Below are 22,756 nucleotides of genomic sequence, written 5' to 3' on the forward strand. Positions count from 1 at the left end.
TTTATCACTGGAAATATGGTTGAAAAGTTGGAAGATAAAGGCATCAAAGGTGATCTCAAATGTCAGAACATACCTGGGGGGGGGAGGGGGAGAGGTGGACATCAAGGACAGAGTCAAGCCCAGATTAATGGTGGAGAACACCAAGGGAAGATAATACATGGCCTTATGGAAATTGATCTCCTGTATCACTACACAATGGTTCATGCTATTTCCTATGAGGGCAATAGCACTGAGAAACATATTCAGATGGAAAAGGTTTCTAGTCCCAGGAAACCTGTCCAGAAGTAGATTGTAGATGATGGTTTAGTGTTATAGAAATATGATATGATGTTCTAAAATACATATTTGAATCTTTTTCCTGAAAAGTTCAAACCCAGCATGTTTCTAGTTCTAAGAGGTTGTTGACAGTTATGCTACAAAATCTCTGATCCCCTCCTGCACCTTGAGGATGAGGCTTTAAAGATTGTATCTCTGCCATGGATCAGTCACTTGCATTTCAGAACCTTGGGGGAATTACAACATGGGATCATTTCATCTTCACAACAGACCTTGTCAGGATGGAGAACCAAGTCAGCTAACTATATCTCACAGATAGGGAAACTGAGATATAGAAAAAGAAGTCATGGAGGTTAAATTTGAGCACCTATCTTCCAATGCCCAGCCCAGGCTGACTCCCCCCTCATATCTTTCTCCAATCTTATGCCTCTTCCCAGTCTCACAAAAAAGAATCTGCAGATTCTTAGCTCCAAGAGGGAGAGAATTGTGTTGTCCCTCCATAAAAACAAAACAACAACAACAAATCAAGAACCTTATGCAGAATGAGGAATAAAGCCCATATCTGTTCTTCAAGTCCCCTCAGTAGAGTCTACAAAAAAGTAGAGAAATTCTATGAAGAACCAAAAAACAACCCTCCAAATTAGACTAACTCATACATTGAAAGTTGGGGAACAGAGTTTAAAAAGATGGTGTTGGTTTAAGAAATGAAAGATTCAAAAGGTTTGTAGGTTGTCACAAAAAATCATGTCTGTTTATCTTGAATAATTCCTTTATACCTAATATTCTAAGCACCTGGTAGTTTTCTATATGCTCCCCTGGTCAGAGAATCACAGCATTTAAGAGGAGGAAAAAGAAATAAAGGTCATATAGATCTATCCAGTCCTGAACAAGCATTTCCACTACAAAATACCCAAAAAATAACCCAGATTTTTCTTGATCTCCACTGAAGAAAAAACTCACTATATTTTGAATAGCACACTCAACTTTCGGAAAGATATAATTATGGGGAAGTCTGTCCTTTATATCACACTGACTTTTGCCTTTCTTCATCTGCCCTCCACTTCCAACTCTCTCTACCTCCTATTCCTTGCAGTTCTCACTTTTGGGGTCAAGCAAAGCAAGTCAAATCCATCTTCCACATTATTGTTCTGCCAATATTTGAAGAACTGGAGATGTCTCCTTTTCATTGTCCCTAGAATCAAGAATAGTTACATGCTTTCTTATAATCTTCCTACTCTTTGGGGAGTTGCTATTTTTGTTCTGTGCATAGAAATGCCATTACAAATAAGTTTACAGAACTAATTTATCACAAAGTCTCATGAAATGTTGGTTGTTTTCCCCCCACTTTGATTCTGGTTCTAAATCACTCTGGGCTCCCGCTCATTTGGAGTTTGTATACCAGTTCCTCTGTGACATTATTGTGCTCTGCCCTGTATACTAAAAAGAAAACCATCCCCAGAGACAGTTGGATATTACACCTCCCTTGAACTAGTCACAGCTCCAGGGAGAATCACATCCCAATGATAATTTCTTCATTCAGCCCTGTATCAATATAAAAACCTGAGATTCATGATTCCCAGGACTAAAGAGATGTTACTTCTATGAACAAAAACTGAGTTTCTTCCTTTAACTTGATCCTAATAAGGGATAGGCCCTAACAGAATGTACTACATATTTGTAAATTTATACTCTTGATACTTTTGAAATTAAGATTTTATTACACATGGTCTTATGCTGCTTGTATTGTTGCATGTTTCAGGGATATATATATATATATATATATATATTTCATCCTCAGGAAGATGTTGAGATCTAGAGAAGAAGAGTCTAAGTCTCATCCTCCTTTTGTATCCCTAAAATACTTTCAGTGTTTTAGATATACGTGTTGAAATCATTAAATTATATCCCATGGACGGAAATAAGGGCAAACCCTTAACAGATATGTTATATGACCCTGGATGATTATCATTTTATTACCCACTGAGAATATATGGGTGTTCTTTCATAATATTATTTTTACTATTTGATGCCAGCTCTTCTCTGTTATTTAGCACCAATATCTTTCTCTTCTCTTTTTCAGTGAAAACATTCTTAATTAGATTTTGGAAGAGTCTTGAAAAAATCATTTTAAATTTCTCTACTTAGGTACACTATACCCCTTACTCAAAAGCCTCTCAATCCTATGTTTTATGTCAGGGTACAAGAAAAAAAAGTTTTCAGATAAATTCTTAATTAGTTATTCAATTCAAAAAAATATGTTTCCCATTGGTGGAGATCTTAAACAGATATTGGATAAGCAGAAGTTTGGGACAACATAGAATCCATCTCTTTTTAGGTATAATTTGAGTAATTGCAGAATTTCTATTGGTAATTCTACCAATAAGGTTTTGAGTTTGTAATTTTACAAAGCCAGAGTACTTTTCTCTTGTTGATATCTGGTTGCCTCAATAGCCCTTATTAGTGAGTCATCATTATTTATCTTTTCTATCTCAGACAATTGCTGGTGTGGCTAGTAATTGTGCATAGAAATTTTCCTTGGAAAGCAGGAAAATTTTCCCAGGATTAAGATCCAACTTCTTATTTACTAACTAGTTCCAAAGGCATCTTTGCTGACATCCTGTTCTCTTGCATCTTGAAGAAACGCTATGTTGTTCTTGTTCTCCAGACACTCTAACCTTTCTTTCCCAGTCTCCTTTTCTGACATCTAATCCACTTGCCAAAACCTAAAGATGTTTATTCCTTAAAAAGTTCTTTTTCAACTGTCTGTTCTCCTCAATAGACTCTCTTTATAGACTATATTTCCAGTATATACTCATTATTTTAAGAAACAATTACATTTATTCCTATATTTTCTAATGTTTTTAATATGAATGGGTATTGTATTTTGTCAAATGCTTTTTTTCCTGAATCTCAACAGACTCACATTATTTTTGTTTGTTTTTGATATAGTAAATTATGCTTATAGGTTTACAAACACATACATACATAATATATGTATGTGTGTATATATCCATATGTGTGTGTGTGTATGTAAAGATCAGCCCTGATTTGATTTCTTGGTATAAATCCATCCTGTTCATATGGTATAATATCTGTGATATATTGTTTTAATCTCCTTGCTAATATTTAACGTAAAATTTTTGTGTTAATATTTATTATGGAACTTGTTGTATAATTTTCTTGCTCTGTTTTTGCTCTCCCTGATTTAGGTATCAAAACCACATTCATTTCATAGAAGAATTTTGGTAGGAGTCTTTCTTTACCTATTTTTCAAACATTTTGTTTAGTATTAGCATTATTGTTCTTTTAATGTTTGGTAGAATTCACTTCTAAATCCATCTGGTCCTGTTTGTTTACTCCCTTAGGGACATTTTGTCCTTTATTCAATTTCCTTTTCTAAGATATGATTATTTCAATATTCAATGTTCTCTTCTGTTAATCTGGGCATTTGGGGAGAAGGGAAATATTCATCCACTAATTAAGATATTCAGATTTATTGTCATGTAGCTGGGGCAAAGTAGCTATGCTCTTTTCATTTTTAATTTGGTTTTCTCTTTATTTTAAAAAATGAAATTAGGCAATGTGTTATGTACTTTGTGTTTTTTCATAAAATAGCTTTTAATTTTATTTATTAGTTCAATGCTTTTAATTATATTAATCAGTCCTTTAACTTTAAAGAATTTGGTGTTTAATTGGAGATATTTAATTTGTTTTTCTGGTTTTCTTTAGTTGCATGTCATTAATTGTTCTGTTCTTTCTATTTTTTATTTATGTATATGTTCAAAAATATAAAATTGCCCATATGTACTCCTTTGGTTGTATCCCACTATTTTTTGGTATGTAGTCTTATTGTTGTCATTATCTTTAATAAAATATTTATGATTTGATTATTTCTATGATTTATTCCTTGACCCAGTTCTTCTTTAGAATTAGATTTTTTAGTTTCTAATTAATTTTTCTTACATGCTTCAAAATCCCCTTATTGAATAAAATTTATATTGTATTATGATCTCAAAAAGGTATAATTAATATTTTTGCCATTCTGCATTTGTTTGAGATTATTATGCACCAATACATGGTCAATTTTATTGAATGTCCCATGTATTGCTATAATATAGGTATAAACCTTTCTATTTCCATTCAATATTCTCCAGAAGTTCATCATGTCCAAGTATTCTAAAATTCTATTTTTCTTCACTACTTTCTTTTTCACTTTACAGTAAGATTTATCTTTGCCTGAGAGCAGCAAATTAAGGCCCTCGGGCAATATAGTCTTACTTTCTCTTTCCTCCTATAACTTATTTAATGTTTCCTGCTGGGGGTGGGGCTATGATGGCAGAGGAAAGACAGGTACACTCTGTAGCCCTCACCCAAATCCCTCCAAATGACTTTATTTTATTTCATTTCATTAATTTATTTATATTTTGGGGGGTGAGGCAATTGGGGTTAAGTGACTTGCACAGGGTCACACAGCTAGTAAGTGTCAAGTGTCTGAGGTCGGATTTGAACTCAGGTCCTCCTGGCTCCAGGGCCAGTGCTTTATCCACTATGCCACCTAGCTGTCCCTCAAATCATTTTAAATAAGTCCTCCAAACAAATTCTGGAGTGTTGAAACACACAAAAGGATGGGGTGAAATAATATCCAGACCGTGGTAACTTAGAAGGTAAGCAAAAAAAGGTGTGTTACACCATGACTAGAGTGAAGTACAGTCTAGAGCAGGCTGCCCCACACAACAAACACTAGCCCTCAGGGGTGACTGAATCAGTGGTGGTAGTAGTGATTTCCAGACCTCTCAGTCCACAGATGGTAGTGTATTTCTGATGAGATATTTCACATTTTCTTTTTCTTCATTCTTTTAAATTCATTTCATTGTAGATGTCTCACAGATTCATTAACTTCCATTAGTCTGATTCTAATTTTAAGGAGCTATTTTCTTCAGTGAGCTTTGTACCTCTTTTACCATTTAGCTAATTCTGATTTTAAGGATTTTTTTTCAATATTTCTATGCCTCTTCCCCCAAGCTATTAATTCCCTTTTCATATGTTTCTTATGTAGTTCTCATCTCTTTCCTCATATTTTTGTGTACCACTATTACTGTTTTAAAATATTTTTTACTCTTTTAAAAAACTTTTTCTTTAGCTCTTCTAATGATTCTTGCTGGGTTTGTATCCGATCCATATTTTTTTCTTTGAGACTTTGCTAGCATTGATTTATTTTTTCATTCATTTATCTACTTACCTACCTACCTACCTACCTGCCTATGTATCTATCTATCTATCTATCTATCTATCTATCTATCTATCTATCTATCTATCTATCTTTCTGCAGGGCAATGAAAGTTAAGTGCCTTGTTCAGGGTCATACAGCTAGTAAGTGTCAAGTGTCTGAAGCCAAATTTGAACTCAGGTACTCCTGAATCCAGGGCCCGTGCTTTTTCCACTGTGCCACCTAGCTGCCCTCCCCCTATTATTTATTTTCAAGTTATTGCTTCTGTCTTGGGTTTCCCTTTCACTATAGTATCTTTCCATGCTCAAGTTATTTTTTCTAGATTACTAATTTCAATAGCCTACTTCTCAAATTTCCACTTTATGTTAAAGTTGAGCTCTTATCACTAGGTGTGAAGAAAAGGATGACTGGCTTGATTTGTCCTTTTTCTCCTTCTGCTGTATTCACAAATAATTTTGCAGTGTTTCCATGTGGTATGATCCATTAAAAAAGTATTTTCCTTTCCCTCCTGGTCTGTGATTTGGATCTTACACATGTCAGGTGCCCCCTGGAGACCCGACCTGTCATCTCTTCCCTGTAACTATGAGCCAGAATTATGTACGTAGGATCAGAGCTGCCAAATGGCACCTGAGCCTGCATACAGTGGTTTCCTAGGGCCTCCTTAGGATTTCTTTCTGCTCCAGCATTCAGTGTCCTTTCTATCCGTGATCTTGGAACTTCTCCCCACTACAACAGCCATTGGCACAGCCAGGTCTTGCCACCACTAGTGCCACATGTGCTGCGTTATGCACTCCTGACCAGCCCCAACACCAGTGTCTACAAAACTCTTTGTTTCTTCCTAAGTTGCCTTAGGCTGAAAAAATGACCCACTGTGACTTTTAATTGGCTTTTCTGCTCAAAATTTGGTTTGGTATATTTTCTCTTTCTTGTGTGTGTTTTGGGGCAGTCTTGGCAATTTTGGCCTTTCATCCTATCATAAATACCCCCCAACAACATGACCCATTTTATTTGTTTCTATAACTAAAGGACCTCCAATTTTTGTTATGATAATAAAAATTATATGTCTATATAGCACTATGCCAGTGCTGTTGTTATTCTTTTCATATGATTATAATGATGGTTCCCCCCCCCTTCTTCATAGGGATACCGAAAAGAGAACATTGAGAGCACAGTGTAGATCATACCTTTTGCTAGATATACCACTCCCAGCAGTCATGTTATTGGTGCAAAATGTCTCTTTTAAATTATCACTCATTCGTTTAATTTAGGAGTTTCTTGCTATTTTAGCAGATAATGAGCAATTGATAGACATTGAAGGATGGCACAATTTTTAGAGATGAGGGTATATTCATTTAAGAGAAGTTGCTTGAAACCAAAATCTCATCTATTACTTTTGTACAAACAGATAAAATTTTGCTTTTGTTTCTGCAGAATCTGAGATATACAAGTTTAAGTGCTACTCCATAAGCCATGATGGAAATTTCCAGGAACTTGTCTTCACCATTTTCAACATTCCATTTGATGGGCATCCCAGGACTAGAAGAGGTCCATGTTTGGATCTCCATTCCTTTCTGCTGCCTCTATGCCATTGCTCTTTTGGGGAACAGCATGATCCTATTTGTTATTATGACAGAACAGAGCCTCCATGAGCCCATGTACTATTTCCTTTCCATGCTATCAGCTACTGACTTGGGCTTGACCATTTCCACAATGTCAACAACACTGAGCCTCCTTTGGTTTGATGCCAGAGAGATCACCTTAGATGGTTGTGTTGTCCAGATGTTTTTCCTTCATGGGTTCACTTTCATGGAGTCTGGGGTCCTGGTGGCAATGGCTTTTGATCGATTTGTAGCCATCTGTGACCCTTTGAGATATACCACCATCCTCACCAATGCCAGGATCACACAATTAGGTGTTATAATGGTAATACGTATGATAGTTCTAATGCTGCCCTTGCTTTTGTTATTTAAGAAGCTGTCTTTCTGTGGTCCTACTGGTCTTTCTCATTCCTACTGCTACCACCCTGATGTGATTAAGTTGTCATGCTCAGATACCAAAGTCAATAGTATGTGTGGATTGGTTGCTCTCATTCTGAGCACAGGGATTGATACACCATGCATTGTGCTCTCCTACATCCTGATCATTCGCTCTGTCCTCAGTATAGCATCCCCCAAAGAGCAGCACAAGGCCTTCAGCACCTGTGCATCTCACATTGGGGCTGTTGCCATCTTTTATATCCCTATGATTAGCCTATCCCTGGTGCACCGTTATGGTCAACTGGCTCCCAAGTTTGTACATACAATGATGGCCAACATCTACCTTATGCTTCCACCTGTGCTCAACCCCATTATATACAGTGTGAAAACAGCCCAGCTCCGCAAGGTGGTGGGCAAATTACTCTTTGCAAAGTAGACTCCAGTGTGAATTTGGAACAATGACAGATAAAAATGGGCAGTGTGATGTCACTTTGGTGGAGAGATTTGCTTAAAATATGAATGGGTCTAAAAATATTTTTTAAAGCAGTTACCCAGATCATCTTGGGATTCATGTTCCTTTAAAATGTTTTTGCAGTGAGAGCAAAATTATTTAGGCACATTCTGAATACTATCCCCCTAAATAAAAGGAAAAATGGTCCTTAGTATAATAAACTTTTAAATAAACACTTTCAGATCTCTACTTTGGCTTAAAATTGTGATGGTTAGACTGTGGGAATTATATTTCTTGCCTGTTCAAGTGACATTGAAATAATTAGAGGAGAAATTGTCTCCTAATCTGACCAGGCTAAAAAGAAAGGAAAGTGCTGATTATATTCAAGCCATTCTTTTTAAAAAAGAATTTTGGTAAAGTTGTGGGTTTCTTTTAACACATATTTTAGAATATACTGAGATAAGAGAATTAGGTTTTGCATTTCTAGTTTAAGTATCATTGGATTCTAAGGTATATTTAGGTGAAATAATTAGTAAGCATTCTTTTTGAGGATAATTATCTTAATATTTAAAGAATTGTGATAGAAAAGGGGATAGAATCAAGAGATTATTCTGCCTGAGGTTAGCTCTTTGTTGGCATCCAGTTTATCATTTGGCAGTTATATACATGTCACTTTACATCAGATACCAGCTATGACTGTTTACATATCTTATTCCTTCATATCAACACACAAGTCATTAGTCTATTATCTTTCCCCTTAGGCAAGTTATGTGCTGAACGTCACACTCAAATCAAGGCTCCCTCAGGGTATCTTCCCCATCATCTCAGAAGTTCCCAAAATGTAGGGACTCTGCCTAGAGAGGGAATTCAATAAATGACCTTGGGAATGATTGAAGGCCTTAAACTTCACTGACTCATTCATACTACCTGGGAGGCCAATTCCTATCCTTAGAACCCATCCAAATGATTTTGGCTTCACCTTGTAGGGATTTCATCCATCATTGACTTCCAGACTCACCTGGTTACTCAACCCCAACTAGAGACACTGAGAACCCTAGGTCTTTCTAATCTTGAGGTCTGTTTGGTTCACTGGGCTCAGAAATCTGCCATGACTAAACTCTAATACTCTTACCTCCCTTTTGACACTGCCTTTTATTCATTTCCAACTTTCCCTTCCTTCTTTTCCATCTACTGCTTTTCTATAACTTCCAGGGTAGGTTGTTGTTATTTTTGTTGTTGTTCAGTTGTTTAAGTTATGTCTGATTCTTTGTTTCTCCATTTAGGGTTTTCTTGGTAAAAATAATACTGGAATGGTTTGCCATTTCATTCTCCATCTCATTTTATAGATGAGGAAACAAAGGCAAACAGTTTAAATGACTTGCCCAGGGTCACACAGTCAGAAAGGATTTGAGGCTGAATTTGAATTCATGTCTTTCTGGCTCTGGGTCCAGTGCTATATTCACTGTACCACCAAACTACCCTCCAGAATATGCACTAAAATGTATTTTCTAAGGATTATTTATAAAATAAAAGGTAATATGGATTCAGACAAATGCTCCTTGGAAAGGTCCATAAATTAATATGCAAAATAAATCTACCTATTTCTGTTTTAAATAACACCTTTATTAACTTAATATTTATATATAAATGTATTTTTATGTTTCTTTAGTTTCATCACTGTCACTTCCCAATTCATAATCCCCCAATCGAACCAATGACCACTACAAAGAAATACAATTATATAACACAAATCAAAATGTTAGCCATGTCTGGCAACTATACTTTATGCCTCACCTATAGTTCACCACATCTTTGGGAGGGAAGGTAAGGGAGGAATGCTTCACAGAAGAGTTCACTGAAGTCATGATTATTTATTGGATTGATCAGAGTTCTAATATCTCTCACTGTTGCTTTTCTTTCATTATTGTCATTTTCATGTAAATTTTTCTCCCAGTTCTGCTTACTTTATTATCAATCCAAAGACTGCTTCCTTGGTTTTCCAAATCTAGCTTATCTTCTGGGGCAAAATATTTTACAGTGTCATTATTCCATATGACATGAGGTTTGGGATGAGAAGGCTGAAGAGAAAGTCCAATGAAATGTTCCTAATTGCCTCATATTTCACAATAATTTTATTTAACACAATGCCCATTGAATTTTCCAGAATACAACATGCCAACATCTCCCTTCCTCTTTTTATGGACATAGCACATTTGTTAGATGTTTTGAATGATCTTTTTTTCTTAGCCAATAGAGATGCCAGCCAGTATAAAGTTGTTCTTGGGTATCCTCAACAATACAAACAACAAAAACAACATCAAAACAGAGCACTGAATGCATCTTGCTCAATAGCCCAGGCTCTCAATCACCAGGATAAAGAAGAGTTTAATTTGAAGGCAGAGGATTGGATTATGTAACCGCTACATGATTACATCCATCCTAAAGTCAGAAATTATTTACATCTTGAAGCAAATTCTATTTATTAATGATTAGAATGAACATGAAACATGTTTAACTTTGTTGGTAAATTGAAGCAGAGATAGATGTTTCCATCATCATAATATATTCTCTTCCCATTTTCTCTAATTTTGACATGCATGTAAAGAAAAAGCAAGTACTTGCAATTCAGGTGAGGTAACAGAAATTAGGAACACTAAAAAAGTATCATTGGGGCTACTGTATATCCATTAGTACTTTATGAGACTGAATTATAAGCTGTGAGCACCATAACATGTAAAAAATGAGTAACTAATATCAATATTTGCAGGTCTGTGTTTAACTGAGATTAGAGAATGAGAACAAAGATATTTTCTGAGCATAAATTAGTTTAGGCAATGAGTGAGGAACTTGTTTGTGAGATATAGCTGAATGTTTGGGATTTATCTTGAAAATAATATGAGTGTCCTGAGAGTGAACATATATCTATAGAGTATATTGAGTTGGGCAGTGGCAGCAGGAGTTAGGGGGTGGGGAGGTAGATTGTGGACATGTCACTTTCTTGATAGTCCAAATGTGTTTTACACCTCCCTACACCCATGGAATATGCCAGTATGAAGTGATTTATAATAGAAGACTGTAAGATGGGACTTAATTTAATACTTTGTCTCTGTAACAATAGCCTTCTCAGGTCCCTGTTTGATTGTATTTTGAATGAAGATTGCTGTGGGGTTGGGTATACCTATGGAACTCGGTGATGTGATAATATATCAACCACACTGCTGAGAAAGCACTCTCAAATCCCAATGCTCTTTGTCATTTTAGATGGGTTGGTGAGAGTGATGAATTTAAAAGATCAACTCTGGAACTTCCTAGAGGTTGGCAAATTACTGTTTGGGGTTGCAGGTTGAGGGGGAGAAAGGAAAGGAGGATGGGAGGTGGGGAGAAAAATATGGTTTTAAAAATAATGCTAGCTAGCATTTACAAAGCACTTTAAGGTTTGCAAACCACTTTATATTTGTTAACTGATATGGTTCTCAAAATAACTTTATAAATTAGGTGCTATTTTTATACCTATTTTATAAATGAAGAAAGTAAAGCACATAGCACATAAGTAACATGTCCACTGTCATAAACTGGTAAGTGTGTGAGGCAAGTTTTAAACTTAGTTCTTCTTAACCCCTAGTCCTGAGTTCTGTCCATTGTTCCACCTAACTGCCTGTTTATTTTTTTGTTTTCTGCCTAAGGTCAGAGTTCTTAACCTTTTTTGTGTGTCATGGATCCCATGTGCAGTCTGGTGAAGTCTATAGAACCTTTCTCAGAATAATATTTTTAAATGCACCAAATACATAGAATTAGAAAGTAAACTGATTGTATTTAAATATAGTTATCAACATATTTTACACATTCTAGTTTAAAAATTCCAGACATAAGGGAATCTGATTGATTTAGATTAATACTGTGGTAGGTCCATGATTTCATGCCTCTAGGTACTCTTTCCATGAGCGCTGATCATAACCCCACCATGCCTTAATGATCTTTAAACTTATCTTTCTATAAATTATTCAAGATAGATGATTCTCCCCAAACTCTAACTTTATTTCTTTAAATGCCTTAAGGAAACCACCGTAGCTCATCATTCTTTCTAATCTTTTCCTGAACATAACGTTCTCTGTCATGTGATTATATACTGTTAGATTTGGTCAAAAATCATCATCATAATAGTTAATATTAATATAGAACTTTGCGATTTATAACTTCTAATTCACTTTATAAACGTGATCTAATTTTATCATCACAACAATCATGAGTATCTTTTTATTTTTCTCATTTTATGTGAATTGAAGTTCTTACTTATGAGTAACTTACTGAAGTGAGTAGTTTACTTATGATAAAAGGATGGTATCTAAGCCTGAATTTGAACTCAGGTATTGCTGCCTACAAGTCTAGCATTCTGTCCACTTTATTACCTGGCTTAGAGAGTAAGAGATAATCTAGTCTATAATCCTACTTTAACAAACAGCAATTAGGATGGAAAAGTTAAATTGCTTAAGGTCATGCAGATAGTAAGTGGTGGAGACTTTTCCTGAACAAATTCAGTTATCTCCTTTGATTTATTCAGTTTGAGATGCCTATGGAACATATAGGACTAGTTGGCAATTGTTGGTGTCAGACTGGAGATTGGGGGAGAGATGGCTATTGGATATGTAGAACTGAGAGTCATCTGATTAAGTATAATGATTAAACCTATGGGAGAGGATGATCTCATCAAGGGAGACCAGAGTACTAGCCAGAGTGACTTATAGTACAGTGGAAAAAACAAGTAGATATGGCCTTAGGACATGGATGCAAAACCCAGCTCTGACACATAATAGTTTACTGTCATTAGGCTTACATGGCTTAGGCAAGTTACAACAAGTGGATTAGACCTGCTGACTTCTAATTTCTCTCCCAATTTTAAATCTATGGTGCTAGGTTCTTATAATTTTCCTTTCTCCATTACTACACCAGAGAAAAATAAAATGGGATATATATATGTGTGTGTGTGTGTGTGTGTGTGTGTGTGTGTGTGTATATATATATATATGTATGTATATATATATAAGTTACACAGTTAGAAAAACAATGGCCAGAAGACAGGTAGGAGGGGAACCAGGAGAGTACAGAATCACAAAAAACTCAGGGGAGAGAGAATGTGTAGGACAGAGTTGTGAACAATGCCAAATTACAGAGACGTGAAGAGGGAGTTCTAAGAAAATGCAATTGAACATATTTATTACTTTAAAAAACATTAATATTCATTATGTATAATGGTGGGTCAGAACCAAAAGAGACAGAACCCCTCCGCCAGCATCCACTTCCTATTTCATGTCCCCCTCCCAGAAATGGGAGGCTCCTCAAGTTGATTGGCTGGTAACCTTGATAGACAGTACCCACAGGCAAACATCACTTCCTGATGCTAAGGACCTTGACCACATGGTTTGCGCTCAGAGGTGTGAGATTAAAATTGGATATTAGATCATAAATCTCCCCTACTTAACCTTTCCCTTAATTTATCTCCCAGACTAGTAAATGGAAGAAGCTTCTGGTTTTCTAGATAGAGCCTTTATTGTATGGTAGTCACAAGGTGATGTTGATTAGAAGGATAGGAAAGTAGAAATACAATACAAATCGTCTTAAGTCTAGGCTTAGTCTATATTCTGTATAAAACTCACCAAAACCGAAGGCCACTTTTGGGGAGAGAGACCGAGTCAAGCGCGTGCTGTTAACCGAGAGCCGGGCCGAGTCAAACTCCAGTCCGAGTCTGTCTGTGCAGCGCAGCCAGGAGACCAGCGGAGCAGGAAAAAGCTCCCACTTCCTTTCTCTCCTTGCCTTTTAAGCTCGCACCCCGGAAGTCGAATGCGTAGCAGGCAGTCTGACGTGCGCAGCAGGCGGGCTGGCGTGCATAGCTCATGCCGTTGGGCTCCTCCCCAAAAGGGTGGTCCTTCAAAAACTGGCGTCTCTCCATTATCTAACCGACTGTTAAAACTTTTTACCACAGAGGCCTTCACCTCATGGCAGAGCTTTTCTACAGTAAGTCTCCAGCAGGTGGCATCATTCCAATCATTACACCTGGAAGGACTTGCATGAATTGATGATGAGTGAGATGAGCAGAACCAGTAGAACATTGTACACAGAATCAACATTGTGTGTTGTGTGTTGATCAAGTTGATCAAGTGTGATAGACTTGACTCTTCTCAGCAATGCAATGGTCCAAGATAGTTCCGAAGGACTCATATGGAAAATGCTCTCCAAATACAGAAAAACAACAACAAAAATCAAACTATGGAATCTAGTTGCAGATTTAACCATACTATTTCTATTCATTTTTGTTTTTGTTTTTTGAGGTTTGTCATTTTTGCTCTGATTCCTCTTTCACAGCATGACTAACGCAGAAATATGTTTAATGTGATTGTTCATATATAACCTATATTAGATTGTTTGCTGTCTTGGGGAGGGGGGAGGGAGAAGAGGGAGGGAAAAAATTTGAAACTAGAAATCTTATAACAACAAATGTTGAAAACTATTTCTACATGTAACTGGAAAATAATAAAATTTAATGGAACAAAAAATTGGTATTCATCTGAGCCAGGACAGTGGAAAGAATGTGAAGGAGGTCCTCTTTGTGCTGGTGGCTGCCCTTGAGTGGACCAGCCAGAAATGAATTGCTGCTGATATCTTGCCAGTGGCTGCCCAGGAAGTAACTTAGTCTGGGATGCCATGGAAAATCTGGAGGGTGGTGAAGCAAATCATTGCTGAGCCACTGAGCCAGGCAGGTGTGTTGTGGCCCCTCAACCTTTCCCAGTCTTTTTTGGACTGACTCGCTAGCCCTAGATCTGCCCCTGGCCCTAACCCTACCCCTGAACACTCTGGTGCAGGGACCAGACTGACTGGCCTCCTCCTGGCTGTTCCTCAAACACACTCCTCCACTGGGTAGCTAGAGGACATTTCATGTACTCTCAGTCACCCAGGTTTGCCATCAGATCTCTGGTCATAATTGCCCCTCCTGGCTCAGACAGCTATATGCTTTGGATGCTGGCAATGAGATCAACATCTTCCCGAAGGCTTCTCTATCTCACTACCTAATACCTTTGGACTCCACAATCATGCCACACCTCTTGTCTCCCCAATCAACATTCTGATCCACTCACATCATTCACCTCCCTAGGTCCCCTGCTTTCTCAAACCACCTCTTCATTCTCTTCATTGGCTTCAATTGACCCTTTTGGCTTCTAGGGACAAGAGAAAGGATTTCAGTTTCAGCTGGAGAACCTGTAGCTCATCCCTGGCACAAGCCTAACTGTGATTATTGGTTGAGTCAGGGACAGTCCCTGAGTAAGAAAAGTGTAAGACATCATGGGCTGGCAGCCATTCCTGGAGACCCTGGAAGAGCTCAGGGCCTCCCAGAGCCCACTGCAGCCCCAGCTAATCCGCCTGGGGATGGCAGACCAGCAAGCTCACCTGAAGGAATTGAAGGAAGCAGGAAAGCCAGCTGAGTCATCTCCAGACAGTCTGGAGGCCATTGTGGCCGCATTGGAAGAGCTGGCCCTGGGCCAGCTTGAGAAATCCCTGCAGCATTGGACCCCTGTGCTTGAGGATATTCCACAATTCAGGAGGCTTGGAAGGTCTGGCCTCCCATTCCGGAGTGGTGGCCCACCTGGGGAACTGGAACTTCCTTGCTTTTCTGGCCAACCTACAAGAAGGGGTGGACGTTGACTTCCTGGATGCAGAATTCCCACTGCAACTGGCATTTTCTTCATGCTTTTGGTCTCACTGACCTGGAACCCCAGCAGTATGAACTCCACCTTATCTAGCTTGAGGCAAGACCAAGAACCAGGAGGTTTGGCAGGAAAATTAGGGAAAACCACAAAGCATTCAGGGGATGTGGCAGGGCTAGTGGGGGTGGAGGCAGAGAAAGGAGGGAGGAAGCCTGGAGCTGGCAGCAGGTGACTGGTGACTAGTCAAAGAAATCCTCAGAAGCCAAACTCATGAAACTCTTCTGGAAGACACTGACCTCAAAGCAAATAGGCATCCAAAGCAAATAGGTGGTCCAAATCAGGAGCAGCACTGATAACCAGGGCACTTGTGGCAAGCCTGGGTGAAGAAGAGTAGACGAAATGAACTCTAGTTGCCTGGAGGAGGAGTGCACTTGAAGAACAGCCAGGACAGCAGTCAGTGTCCCTGGGCTTCCACCCAGAGCACTTAGGGGCAGGGCCCATGGACAGCTCAAAGCAAAGAAGACTGAAAAGGAGGAGAGGCCACAACAGACATGGCTTCGAGACGTCTTGGCCCACCAGCCTCCAGAACGTCCATGGGATCCTGGACCATTGGACTTCCTAGGCAACTACACTCATGATGTCAGGAGCAGGACAACTTTCCAGCTGGTCCGCTCAAGGTGAGGAAGCACCATTAGGAGGACCTGCTTCACGTTCTCTCAGTACCCTTTCCAGCGCCCTGGTTCAGATGAAGGCTCTTTCTTAGGGAGACCCAGCTGAAGCCAGAAAGGCCCTCTGGCTCCATTACCAACTGCATCTTCCTCACACCCCGCCCTGCGCTCTAGCCACTGAGTCACCCAGCTGAGACTAGACTGGGGAAAGGGCTCCCTTCATGTCAGGGATTATGGTTGTTTTCTTTCATTGCTCTTCATTTTCTAAGTTCTTGGGGGAAATATGAATCCAGGATGCACTTTGTCCTCAACCAGGAGTCATCTCCCAGCTGTGGCCCCTGTGTGGAGATGCCAGCTGGTGGCATGGAGGGGTGGGACATCCCATGGAGAGTGTGTGTGCATGGTACCTTAGCAGGTATGTAAGTGGCAGATCCATGGGCAACAGGGCCCAGAGAGCATACCCTTGCAACCTCTGCCAAAGAAAAGGACCAGGTGATCCTGAATTCCCACCTCCAGGGCAGCTTGGAGAGTCCTGAGCAGCAGTGGAAGGAAGAAGTTTCCTGCCAACCCATTTCCTTTCTTCTGGCCAGGCAGCCAGGACACTCCAGTCCAGGAGAGCCAGGAAGGGAGATTGACAGCATCTTTCCTTCCCAGCTGTCTTCCCAGAAAGAGGATTTTGTATCTATAGCAGCTCTTTGAAAGGGCTTGCCTAAGAATTGGAAATCAACGGGATGCCCCTCAAGTGGGGCATGGCCAAACAAGCTGGGATACATGGTTTTTCATGGAACATCATTGTGCTTTCAGCAATGACAAACAGGATGAGTTCAGAAAAACCTGGAAAGACTTCCAAGAATGGAAGGATATTGGATGAACAAAAGTAGAAGAAAGTTGTACAAAGTGTCAGCAATATTATTCCATGAAAAACTTTGAATGCCTTGGCTATTCTCAGCAAGACAATGACCCAAGACTATCCCAAAGGAGGAAACTTACATCCAAGGAATCTTGAAGGACCACAGACCGAACTATACTATTTCCCTACCTTCTTACTTTTGTTTTCTCTTCAATTCGAATTTTCTTCTTCAAAATGACTAATGTGGCAATGTGTTACCAAATCACACTTGAAGAAACCTCTGCTGATGGCCTGTGGTCTGAATTGGGGCAGGGAGCAGGGAAGGAAGTGGGAGGTTTAAAATATAAATTGTGGTCACCTTAAATTAGAAGCTTTAGCACCAGTCTTTGGGCATTAAGCATTTATTAAAGCATACAGGTATTAACGTGGAGTTCAGAAAGTTAAGAAAAGGCCTTTCTAGCCTAGAGTTACAGCCTGGTTGGGTACTTCCTCAAGTCCTCCCCCATGAGCCTGCTTCAATGAGGAACTCACTAGCAAACTGATTGTGGAAGCTTTTTTAGGTTTGGAACAGAGGCGGTCCTTACACACTGCTTCAAGATGATTGGTTGGCATCCTCCAAATCCATTGCTTCACTGAACTTGAAGGTGTTCTCAAGTTAAGCTCAAAGTGTAGCTTCTGAGAACAATACCTTCTTAAGGGCTAGGCAGGTGTGATTACAATCTAGTTAACATTGAAGTAGACTAATCAGCAGTCAATCACTCTCACTTGATACAATCAGTTTAGATTAATCTCCAGGTGGGTGTTTGAGTATCTGCTAAATCCCATTATTTCATCACATTCCCCTCTTTGTTTTGGGAGGAAGGGAGTAGGGGGGTGGGGGTAGGATGAGGAATACAACTTGGAAAGGAAACCTTTAAATAAAACAGTTTATTTAAAATAAAGAAAGCAACAGGAGATTTTTCTTTCTATGTGAGAAAATCCTTTCTATTTCACCCTTTTCCCTCTTTTTCTCCATTCCTTTTTTCTCTTCTTTTCAATTTCCTTTTCTTTCCTTAACTTTCCCTTCTTTCTTATTCAAGTCTCCATACCCCCCCTCCTTTCCTTTCCATGCTTTTCTGTTCCTTCCTTACCTATTGCATTTCTTTTGTCTTTTCCCAAGGGATTTCCTTTTTCATTGTATTCGTTTTTATTCAAGCAGGAAACAACTTTTTATCCTTTCTGCTTTACTTTCCTTGTGAATTTTCAAAGGAGACAAAGCATTGTGTGAGAGCCTGGTGCTCCTGAAATGAATTGATGTGTAGGAGACTTCTGAGTAGCTGTGGTAGAAGAGGAGTAAAGGAGCAGATTCTGAGTGTTGGTGGTGGAGGACATGGACAAGCATGCTGGCTGGGGAAGAATATGGGCCTATGGCAGAGATGGGAGAGAGAGAGAAGGGAGACTCTGGACCTCCAGAAGCATGACAGGGTGGGGGACGGGGGGGGGGGGGTGTCAGGTGAGAAAAGAAGCTGCCTGAAGTCCCCAGCTGAACTGAGCTCCTTTGCCCCACTGTCTTTGCTGATTCCTGCCCATCCATAGGCACTCAAAAGGCTCTGGATGCCAATCTCCTTTGTGACCTGCAGATAGCATCTGCCCCATGGTTTACCTAATGTTTGAACTCAGTGGAATCCATGAACCCTGCACACCAAAGCAGGCAAGGGCTTCCCTAGAGACCCTTGTCTATTGGTCAGCTGACTTCCCCAGTTGCCCAAAGGGTCACATGAAGCCAGTGAAGAGAATGGAGAGCTGGGTGGGGCAAGCAGGGGACCTAGAAAGGAGGTTGATGTGGAGGATGTCTAGAAAGGTGGTACATGGCCCTGGAATGCAAAACATTTGGCTGTGAGGTGTGAACTCAGCTCCAGGGGAGAAGTCTTTGAGCCAATCCATTGGCTGTGCCTCCAGGCTCCTCCCACTTTAGCTGTCTATATCTTGCCTCCTCTGGAGAAGGCCCCACTCACTTCTTGCCTGTCTGCTGTGCTGAGGCTAGTCTGTCAGATCAAGGAGAATAAGGAGAAAGGGAAAGAGGAGAAGGGGAAGGGGAAGGGGAAGGGGAAGGGGAAGGGGAAGGGGAAGGGGAAGGGGAAGGGGAAGGGGAAGGGGAAGGGGAAGGGGAAGGGGAAGGGGAAGGGGAAGGGGAAGGGGAAGGGGAAGGGGAAGGGGAAGGGGAAGGGGAAGGGGAAGGGGAAGGGGAAGGGGAAGGGGAAGGGGAAGGGGAAGAAGCAAAAAGCAAAAGAAGAGGAAGCAGAATCTGGATAAGAAGACAAAGGAGAAGCAGAGAGCTTGAGAATGGCCCTGAGAGAGAAGCTCCAAGCTCTGCAGGAGAGGTTGTTGGTACTTGAAGAAGAAAACTTTTTGCAGGACCTACAGTCCCTGCATATGGTCCGTCATGGCATCCTAAATGAAATTTCTTTTGGGGACACAGATGGTCCATGGCTCCGCAATGACCAGGACTTCGTGAGTTGTCAGCAATTCCGGGAAATCCTTCAGAACCTCGGAGGCTCCCTCAACCAACTGCAGCCTTTGTTTGTCTGTCTGAGGCTGTTGGACCTGCAAGGTCGTGTGCAGGAAGTACTGCAAGCCCTGGAGTCTGTAGACTCAGCTGACTTCTTGCCAGATCCTCTGGAAGGCATCTTGTCAACCCTGGCAGATCTGGCCCCTGGGCAGGTGCTGAACCACTTGCAGCACTTGTCCCAAGTGTTTCAGGACAGTTGTGCCCCAGCAGCCTTCCAGGTTCTTCTCACCCGACCAGACCTAGGGAATCCATACATTTTCACTCTTCTGGCTGTCCTGAAAGAAACCATGGAACATTTATTGAGACCAGCAATCTCTCAGCCGCTGTACTTTCTTGATGATTTTGTCCAGAGGCACCCTGTGCCTTTTGAACCTGAACGCTAGCTGAGTGCGATCTCCACAGTTTGGATATTAGATGGGGGCCTAGGGGTGGGGGGAAAGAAATAAAGAGGGTAGGCTGGAGGCCTCCAGGAGGGCACGTGGGAGAAACATTGAGTCTCCAGAGAGGGGTTTGGGGGTGTAGCTAATCAGGTAAAAGAGGGAAGTGGCCAAGGTTGGGGTGGAGTGGGCTAGCCTTTGGGCATTCCTAGGACCTGTGAAGGTCCTGGGAGTCGACCAGTCCTGAAGGCAGGGACTTGGGATGAGGCAATAGGTACAGGTGGGGGTTGGGTGAAACTGCCACCAGGCATGCACAAAATATCACAGGAGTCTGAGTGGAGGAGGTACACGAAGCAGGGAAAGGGGGTGAAGCAGGAGGCAAAGTAGGATGAGGAAGATGAGGAGGGAGAAGGAAGAGCAGGAGCAGGAGTATAATGCAAAAAAAAAAAAAACAGGGAGAAGAAGGAAAGGAATAGGAAGCAGCATCAGCAAATTGCTTGAGAATGTTTTCTGGAGAGCAGCTTCAAGCCTAAGGTTCTAGAGCTACAGCAAGAGCACCTGAGCATCCTGCAAATTTCCTGCTTCCTTTGTGGGCAGGAAAACCTGCAGATCACCCATCCTGCAATTCTGACCCTAATTCCTGGTTGGCTCAGTGACAGTTCATGTGTCTGGCAAGTGCAAGACTTCAAGGGCTGGCAGCAATTCCTGGAGACCCTGGAATAATAGCTCAGGGCCTCCCGGAGTCAACTTCAACCCTCGCCAATTGGACAGCAGCTGGCTGACCTGCAAGGTCACCTGTGGGAATTGGAGGAAGAGGGGGAAGTGGCCCAGTCATCTACAGATGCTCGGGAGAACATGGTGGCAGCCTTGGAAGAGGTAGCACCGGGTCAGCTGGAGAGCAATCTGCAGCACTTGACCCAGGTGGTTCAGCACTTTCCACTCCTCAGGAGGCTTTCGTGGTCTTGCCACCTAACCTAGGGTGGTGGTCCGCCTGGGGAACTGGAACTTTCTGACTTTTCTAGCCAACCTGCAAGAAGCCATGGACATCGACTTCCTGTACCCCGAATTCCACCCCCCCCAAGCAGTTGGCACTTTCTTCACGACTTTGGCCACAAGGGCGATGCCCCCACCGACCCCGAACGCCAGAAGTATAGGTTCCAGCATACCTAATGTGGGGCACTGGCAAGAGGGTGGAGGGGAGACAGGAAGAAGGGGGAACGCGCACAAAACATTCACAGACTATTTGGGGGATCCCGCAGGGCTAGGGGGTTGGAGACAGGGAAAGGGGGGCGGCTGGCGGCTGGCGGCTGGCGGCTGGCCATGGAAATCCTCAGGAGCCCAAGTCACGAAACGCTTCTGGAAGATGCTGACCTCGGACCAAATAGGGTTCCGAAGCAAATAGGTGCTCCAAGTCAGGAGTGGCGCCGATACGCAGTGAACCGCTGGCAAGCCTGGATGAAAGACAGTAGATGACATCAGCTCTAGCTGCTTGGAGGAGGAGTGTGCTTGAAGAACAGCCAGTGTCCCTGCGCTTCCACCCAGAGCGATTAGGGACAGGGCCCAGGGACAGCTCAAAGCAAAGAAGACTGAAAAGGTGGAGAGGCCACAACAGACACGGCTTCGAGACGTCTGCCCGCCAGCCTCCAGATTTTCCATGGGATCCTGGACCGTGGGGCTTCCTAGGCAAATACACTCACAATGTCAGCAGCAGAGCGACTTTTCGGCTGGTCCGTTCAGGGTGAGGCAGCGCCATCTACAGGACCTTTTTCATGTTCTCTCAGTACCCTTGCCAGCGCCCTGGCTCAGATGAAGGCCCATTCTTAGGGAGAGACACTGAGGCCCAACAGAAACTAGAAAGGCCCTCTTGCTCCATTGCCAACCGCATCTTCCTCACAGCCCGCTCAGTGTTCTAGCCACTGAGCCACCCAGCTGAGAATAGACCAGGGAAGGGCTCCGTTCATGTCAGAGAATATGCTTGTTTTGCTTCTGTTCTTTGTTCCTGATTTTCCAAGTAAAGTTCTTGGGGGAAATATGAGTCCAGGTTGGACTTTTTCCTCAGCCAGGAGTCTTCTCCCAGCTGTTGAACCTCTGTGGAGGTGCCGGCTCGACTGTTTATTTGTGTTGGGAGGGGGGGGGCAGGATCTTAGCAGGCCTGCAGGGGGCATCCCCATGGGTACCTGGTCCCAGAGAGCATTGCCTTGCAACTTTTCCGAAAAGAAAGTACCACATGATCCTGGATTCTCTCCTGGCGGCAGCTTGGCCAGTCCGTTACAGCAGGGGTGGAAGTTTCCTGCCAACCCATTTCCTTTCTTCTGGCCAGGCAGCCAGGCCAATCCAGTCCAGAACAGCTGGGAAGGGAAATAGTCAACATCCTTCCCACCTGTTCCACCTTGTACCTTATCAGAAAGAGGATTTTGTATTTACAGCAGCTCTTTGGAGGCTGCCTAAGAATTGGAAATCAATGGGATGCCCATCAAGTGGGGAATGGCCAAACAAGGTGGGTACTTGGTTTTAATGGAACATTATTGTGCCATCAGCCATAACAAGCAGGATGACTTTAGATAAACCTCTAATGATTTCTTTAGAACTGATTGATCGTGAATGAATACAAACCAGAAAAAGCCATGCAAAGTGACAGCAATATTGTTCCATGAAGAATTGTGGATAACTTGCTTATTCTAGGTAATAC

At 41.5% G+C, this 22,756-nt stretch overlaps 1 protein-coding gene across 1 annotated transcript; it reads left to right on the plus strand.

Annotated features, from left to right (window-relative positions):
• Positions 1-6,976: 6,976 nt before the first annotated feature.
• LOC122750102 (olfactory receptor 51F1-like) lies at positions 6,977-7,915 on the plus strand. The gene has a single exon (XM_043996756.1). The coding sequence runs from the start codon at positions 6,977-6,979 to the stop codon at positions 7,913-7,915; it is 939 nt and encodes a 312-aa protein (XP_043852691.1).
• Positions 7,916-22,756: the final 14,841 nt, after the last annotated feature.

This window comes from Dromiciops gliroides, chromosome 3, assembly GCF_019393635.1.
Source record: "Dromiciops gliroides isolate mDroGli1 chromosome 3, mDroGli1.pri, whole genome shotgun sequence".
Lineage (NCBI taxonomy): Eukaryota > Metazoa > Chordata > Mammalia > Microbiotheria > Microbiotheriidae > Dromiciops > Dromiciops gliroides.